We start from the raw sequence: 7,697 nt of genomic DNA, 5'->3' as shown, positions 1-7,697 counted from the left end.
AAAAAAGCAGCCGAAAAATCCCATTGACTTAACATGGAGACAAACTTTGACGAGTCGTAGCTCAGACCTAGAATTTCACAGAAACTTGTGACTTGCCACATTTGAAGAGGCTGGCAGGCTCTGTAAGAACATACCTCACAATGGCGTGTAAGTTGTACCCCTGGGGTGTAAGAGGCCCCCAAATTTCCCCATAGACTTATAATGGGGCAGGAATCATGCCCATATAAGGAAATAAAAACGTCCCAGATGGGATATCTTTGCAGCGCAGTGTCATAGAGACTTGGGGGTGGGCTCATTTTACTCAGGCATCCAATCAGTCCCTTAGGATCCTTATTGAGCTATTAAGCCACGCCCCTAGCAACCATTTTGGGCACCCTAGCAACATTTCCCATAGACTGCCATTATAAAATGCCCAAATGGATATCTTTGCAGCACAGTGTCATAGAGACATGGGGGTGGGCTCATTTTACTCAGGCATCCAATCAGTCTCTCACCATCCTTATTGAGGTATTAAGCCACGCCCCTAGCAACCAAATATGAGCAGCCTAGCAACATAATAAACAAAGCCTTATATCTCTGGATCCGAACATCATAGAGACATGGGGGTTGGGTCTTTGGGTCATATTAGCTTCATGCTAGCTTCATGCTAAGTCATACTAGCTTCGTGCTAGTTTCATGCTAGCTTTATGCTAATTTTATAATAAATCTTGCTAACTTAATGTTAAATCATGTTAGCTTAATGTTAAATCTTGTTAGCTTCATGCTAAATCATGCTAGCTTCATGTTAATCATATTAGCATCATGCTAGCTTCATGCTAGTCATGCCACCATCATGCTAACTTCATGCTAGTCATGCTAGCATCATGCTAGCTTCATGCTAATCATGCTAACATCATGCTAACTTCATGCTAACTTCATGCTAATCATGCTAGCATCATGCTAATCATGCTAGCATCATGTTAGCTCATGCTAACTTCATGCTAATCATGTTAGCATCATGCTAGCTTCAATGCTAATCATGCTAGCTTCATGCTAATCATGCTAGCATAATGCTAGCTTAATGTTAATCATGCTAGCATCATGCTAATCATGCTAGCATCATGCTAACTTCATGCTAATCATGTTAGCATCATGCTAGCTTCATGCTAATCATGCTAGCATCATGTTAGCTTCATGCTAATCATGCTAGCATCATGCTAGCTTCAATGTTAATCATGCTAACATCATGCTAACTTCATGCTAATCATGCTAGCATCATGCTAATCATGCTAACATCATGCTAACTTCATGCTAATCAAGCTAGCATCATGCTAATCATGCTAACATCATGTTACCTTCATGCTAATCATGCTAGCTTCATGGTAATCATGCTTGCTTCAATGCTAATCATGTTAACATCATGTTAGCTTCAATGCTAATCATGCTAGATTCATGCTAATCATGCTAGCATGCTAGCTTCATGTTAATCATGCTAACATCATGCTAAATCATGCTAACAACATGCTAGCTTCATGCTAAATCATGCTAGCTTTATGCTAAATCATGCTAGTGTCATGTTAGCTTCATGCTAAATCATGTTAGCTTCATGTTAAATCATGTTTGCTTCATGCTAAATCATGATAATGTCATGATAAATCATGATAATGTCATGATAAATCATGTTAGCTTCATGATAAATCATGTTATCTTCATGTTAAATCATGCTAGCAAAACATGTCAACAGCCAGGTAAACTACTAGACTAAATTTCTTTTACATTTCTGTCAATCAACTTTTTTGCATTTTCATGCACTGGTAATTCCTTGGGAATTGCATTTCTAGTTATTAATTAACCGTCTTTTTATATCCAAAATGTTTGCTACAAAGATGGTAGCAAATAACCAATGTTAATGCCAAGCCCATTGCACTGAACGAGAAATTATAGCTCAAACGGTCTACACGTATCATTATGTAAGCTGACTCTACATACTTTATATAGAGTATACAGTATACTTTTGAATCTGAAATTGACGAATTAAGCTTTTTTAATCTGCAAAAGAGGAATAGGAAGAGAGTCACTTCTACTACTTCTATAGGCCTACACAAACCTATCAACTTTATAATCTTTAGGCCTATGTATAATCCATAGACCTACATAGTCTATCATTAATATACTATAGCCTACATATTATTGTATAAAGTTAGTCTTTCTACAGCTCTCACAATGTTATTAAATTGGTTTAAAGGGGGTCGTCTTCACAACAGGGCTCTAGACTGCCACCAAAATTTGAATAAAGTTAGTCTGGAGCCCTGCACAAGTATTGCAGTAAAGTAACAGTAAAGTGCATTCAGCTTTGTTCATGTCAAAGAGAAAAAAAAGAGAGTTTGGAGTTGTTGGATTTATGAAATTAATATTAATATTCAATAAATCAAAGTACTGGGTTATGGTCACAAATTACTAGTTGTTTGTCACATGTATAGCATAGTTTTTTTTAGCCTGAGTTAGATTTAATTACATCTTTAGAATTTGCATTACCCGTTTACTACATTACATATCTAAATTATAAAAATAAAAGCAAATAAAATAGAATTCCTCTAAGAAAGACATATCGCAACAGCATAGTTGCTCATTATCGTGCAGCCCTGTTTGATACCATACAAAAACTTCTAATAATGTACATTTGTCAGAAACAACGATAAAGGCTGCAGGCATGAAAAATAACTAAACAAAAATGTTAAAATGCACATTTTGTGTTTTTGATTTCCACTTTAGACTGTGTACATGGCACACAAGCAGCATATTTATTAAAATAGCTTCTTGTTACACTTAGCAATGAGAAAACACATTAAGTATTTTTACTAAACAGTCACACTTAATGCAACGCATAACACATGCTGTTCTGCTCATACAGAAACATTTACAATATGCTCCACACAACCAAAAACCAAGAGTTTTCTTTCCATGTTCCTCCTGAAAATACACCCCACGCATTATGAATTCAAAGACATTTTACATTATTTTCTTAAACACACCAGTTGTGTGGCTCAATACACACTTCAAAAGTCTGTACAGAGAATGAGGACATCACAAAGCACTAAATAGGAAAAAATGCAGTCTTTCAGTGTACATGCATGCACGCACACTCTTTAAATTATGTCTTTGCTTGTTTAGTTCATAAATGAAGACAAATGTAGCCGTATGTATTGCAACATCACTCATCAAAAACAGCTTCAAGTATTACAGGGTTGTATGAGTAAGTGTAAGGCAAGAGATACACTTTAACATTTTCAAACTAAAGATCGTCAGAAATGGAAAAACTGGGCTCCTCCCGGAACTCTGTTCTTTCATGGCTTGATTAATAAGATGGGATCTTTCTAAACAGATGTTAGGATGAACCAGGAAGTAACATAGATTTTAGAAATATATAATGGAACCACAAATGGCAGAGTGGTCAACAATCTGCAGAGTAAGAAGACCACCCATATGGACCCTTATGAACAGACACACACACTCAAACACAGGCATTTTAACAGAATATGCATGGCCCGGTTGGCCATCAGTGCCAGCTGTAGTGTGTGTATGTGTGTGTGCTGAGGAGAGCTGCTGCTCCTCTATCCTCCTGCCATGTCACAGCAGTGCAGCATTGTGGGAGTACTGAGGAGCGCAGCAGATCTCTATTCAAATTATTTGGATGCATTATGGGGTTTCTTTCCATGGTGACAGTCCACAGGCACAGACCTATCCACCCAATAGAAGATGAAGTAATCATAATTTTAGCACCACTAATTTAAACTGTTAACCAAAGAGAAATGTGATCATTTCAGCCTTACATGGAGAAACTGCAGAGATGAGATTATTTCCTCACGTTCATGTCATCGTCATTCAGAACAAATTTCTTCCTCAATGCTTCAGAAATAAGAGAGGCAGAATCTTCCTCCCTCAGTGAGGTGCACCCACGGTTGTATCTAACAAAACATACAAAAACAAACAGGGTCTAAAATGAACACTCGCTAACTGCCAAATGAGGGTAAAAATTGCACTGGCCAGTATACAGACTACCGGCACATCCGGGAACTTGACTGTAAATTTCGTCATCGCCCTTTTTTGGGGGAAAACAAACTAGACTTCTCATAGACTTCCATACAAAATAGCGAAAAAAGCAACGTTCATACACAGCCGGGAGGCGTAAATAACTTATGAAATCACTCAGATTAAACATGTCGAGTAAAAGGGCTGGGTAAAAAATTGATTCATCAATGCATTGCAATTATTTGTGCCTCAATTCAATATCGATTCATCAAATCCTATGAATCGATTCAGCCTACCGGCCAGTGGCGCCGCTGTGGGTGGGCAACACTCTAGTGTTTTATTGTAAACGTTTTTGTTATGTGTACTAAAGTGAGTAAATAAGTTAAACTCTCAATGAGTGTGATATGGCTCTTATTTACCCATTTAAATGTAAATTAAAGCATCTTACAGTGCACTTATGTTGTTATGCAGTTTTAAAATACAACATATGAACATGTCTGGATGTAGGAAAAGCCTACTTGGAAATCTTACAATGCACTTATTTTGTTGTATGCAGTTTGAAAATACATGTTTGTAGAAAAAGCCTAATGTACAATGCACTGATTTTGAAGCAAACAAATCAATATCGAATTGAATCGAATCGAATTGTGAAATTCCTAACAATACCCAGCCCTATAATTATCCGTCCACCCTGCCTGCAATAGAACGCGAAAGATACATTAACACATTTAATTTGATCAATACAAAACATGTCCCTTTCTTTGTCCCGTTATAAAAACATGACACTCATTCTCACAGTGTCAAACCTGTGTAACAACGCCATCCAGTGATTGCTGGAAATATCGCTAAGCCAGTTAGTTTTATGGCTGGACGGAAAAGTGCACTCAGTACTCTAAAAATCATTCACTGTCTTCCCTGTTGCCTTGATGAGGTACGAGTAAATGTCCGGGTAAAACACCTCTGGCCAATGGGGGGCGTTGTTACACAAATTTGACGCTGTGAGAATGAAAGGGACATGTTTATATTGATCAAATTAAATGTGTTAATGTATCTTTCGCATTCTATTGCAGGCAGGGTGGACAGATAATTACTCGACATGTTTAATCTGAGTGATTTCTTAAGTTATTTACGCCTGTCGGCTGTGCATGAACGCTGCCCTGTTCCGCCATCCTGTATGGAAGTCGATGGAAGGTCCAGTCTGTTTCCCCCAAAAGTGGGCGTGAACCTGTTCAGAGACATTCTATGACGTTGCGCCGGTTGTGTGTGTATGAATTGGTGTCAACTGCCAGTTGGCCAGTGAACTTTTTATAAATTCTAGGCACAGCACTACTGGGTTTTGTCAACTTCATGCAGCCTCTCACAGACCAATTGGGGATTATAACATTATGGTATCAAAAAAAGCTAAAAAGCTCTACATATGCAGGGCTCATGTGTGCTGTATAAAACTGGCCTTTATGTGGTGAACGGGTGCGGACTCTGACCCCACATTTAGTAAAAAACTTTTACTTGTCCCAGACAAGCGTTAATGTTGAGCCCTCAATGCTCTCAAAACTATTCATGGACTACATACAAATAATCATGAGCTGAGCCAGGCTAATAATTTTGTTTATAGTAGTACTCCACTTTCTGAATTTATTCTACTTTCCTGGAAACACCACTTACCTATCCTTGCTCATCTTCATGCGGTTCATATCCTTCAGAATGTCCATGACATCAGCAAAGCTTGTTGACTTTGATAGAGACACTGTGTCTTCCTCTGGCTCTCGGAAGTCCATAGGTGGGTGATCAAGATCGAAAGTTGCTGATGCTGTCATGGAAACTGGCATGATGGGATCAGGCACCAGCTCCGAAACCTCCTCCGCATCATCATCATCATCCACTTCTTCCTCCTCTTCCTCTGTGACATCACTGATGACAAAGGAGGCTGTTGGTGCAGGCTGGTAGGGTGCGGTCTCAAAGGGAGCCATAGAGAAGCCCACACTAGTGTCATCAGGGGACAGCAGGTCAGGGGTAATGGGATTCGAACCTGAACAAGGTGAAGATTTTATGAGATATAGAAAACCAATTTAAAAAGTAATTATCAAACAAATCCATATAAACAAGTGGGGCACAGATACCATATTTTTTTGTCTATAAGCCTCGTTTTCTTTCATAACTTGGCTGGTGCTGCGTCTTATAGTCAGGTGCCTCTTGTAAGTCAATATGAATTAATTTTGATATTTATGAGGCAAGAGACAACATTACCGTCTACAGCCGCGAGAGTCCACCTGCTGCTTCTGTATTTATGTAATTCAGTGGATTCTGTAATGTGGAATGACAAGTATGCAAACTTCATGCTAGTTGGCTTGTTCGGTTAGTTAACCCTAGTGAAAAAATTGTATACTTAAGTACAATTTATTCACATGTACTTTAGTATAACTAAATGTATTTGTTGAACACTATATATTGGTATACTTCAAGTCTGCTAAATTGGAACAACTAATTTTGTACTTAATGCACTTTAGTTGTGTGAAAGTAGTGCTGGGGTCCAACTAAAATTGTGTTGAATATACTTTTTTGTGCTAAAGTGGAACTATTCAAAGTATACTTAAATACAACTTAAGTATCTACCCTAATTTTGGACAATATACAGAACAGAACAATCAATGTGCACTAGGGCTGTCAACGAATATACTAAATTCGAATATATATTCGAATAGTTAAAAAAAAACGAATTTCGAATATGAAAATTAATATTTAAATAAACTATTATTATTTTTTTAAAGCCCGCGGTAGTAAAGGTGTGGCTGTCTGCTTTGTGAGTGGGCGCACCAGTGCGTCTGGTTCAGGGACAGGTCACAGTAGTCACACTATCTGTCACTGTTAAAAGTTGACGCGTCTTGCATGGAAGATGGCAGAAAGTCGACCGCAGCAGAGAAAGCGATTTTAACCCCCAAAAATCTAAAAAGCTATGTACTTTGGATTTTGGTCGGTAGGAGGTAAAATTGTTGAGCCGCGAGATAAAGTTGTTAGCATAGCATTCAACCACTAGCAACGTCACATCTCGAAAATGTGCACCCAAATGAGCATGGCATCTTGTACACACTGCATATTAATTCGTTTGTCACTTCAACTTTTAATGCTTAATCCTGTTCTGTACACACACACTTCAGTAATTTATGGGACTGACAATCGCATTCTACAACCGCATTAACTCCCGCAAACTGCAGTGACAACCGCGTTTACAGAAACTTTGCATAGTGTGTAGCCTACATAACAAAAACTGAACAACTAGTAGTTAATAAAGTGTTTAAACGTGCATCATGGACATGACAGGTCTCTCTTCTGAAGAAATAAATTATTACAAGGGGGAAAAGTCTTCTGTATGCGCGATACAGAGAATGACAGAGGCACAAGCGTTTGCTGCGCAGTGTTGCCAGATCTTGCACTAAAAAAACAGCAAACAAGAAAAATCCAATAATAAACCAAAATAAATCCAAACACTTTACCTCAAAGATCAAAATATTGGGACTGGCACCTTCACATTTTAACAACACCAAAAACTTGATCGCTTCATGAGCCAATAAAAGCCATAAACGGTTAAGCCCTAAAATGGTATGCGAGTACAAAAAAGACGAGGATCTGGCAACACTGCAAGAGCGCGCGCAGCCTCACAAATGCGTACAAAACACAACGACACGACAGAAGTT

At 38.4% G+C, this 7,697-nt stretch overlaps 1 protein-coding gene across 1 annotated transcript in view; it reads right to left on the bottom strand.

Moving 5' to 3' along the window:
- Positions 1-2,725: 2,725 nt before the first annotated feature.
- Positions 2,726-7,697, bottom strand: part of mtfr1l (mitochondrial fission regulator 1-like) — a 29,070-nt gene continuing 24,098 nt past the window's right edge. Inside the window, exons 6-8 of the mRNA XM_073869432.1 lie at positions 5,671-6,034; positions 3,810-3,944; positions 2,726-3,717 (exon numbers count right to left, since the gene is read on the bottom strand). Coding sequence (XP_073725533.1) covers positions 3,833-3,944; positions 5,671-6,034 — 476 coding nt within the window. The 3' untranslated portion in view covers positions 2,726-3,717; positions 3,810-3,832. The remainder of the gene's footprint in view (positions 3,718-3,809; positions 3,945-5,670; positions 6,035-7,697) is intronic.

Source organism: Misgurnus anguillicaudatus, chromosome 7 (genome assembly GCF_027580225.2).
Source record: "Misgurnus anguillicaudatus chromosome 7, ASM2758022v2, whole genome shotgun sequence".
NCBI lineage: Eukaryota > Metazoa > Chordata > Actinopteri > Cypriniformes > Cobitidae > Misgurnus > Misgurnus anguillicaudatus.
This window is presented reverse-complemented; position numbering and strand designations above follow the sequence as displayed.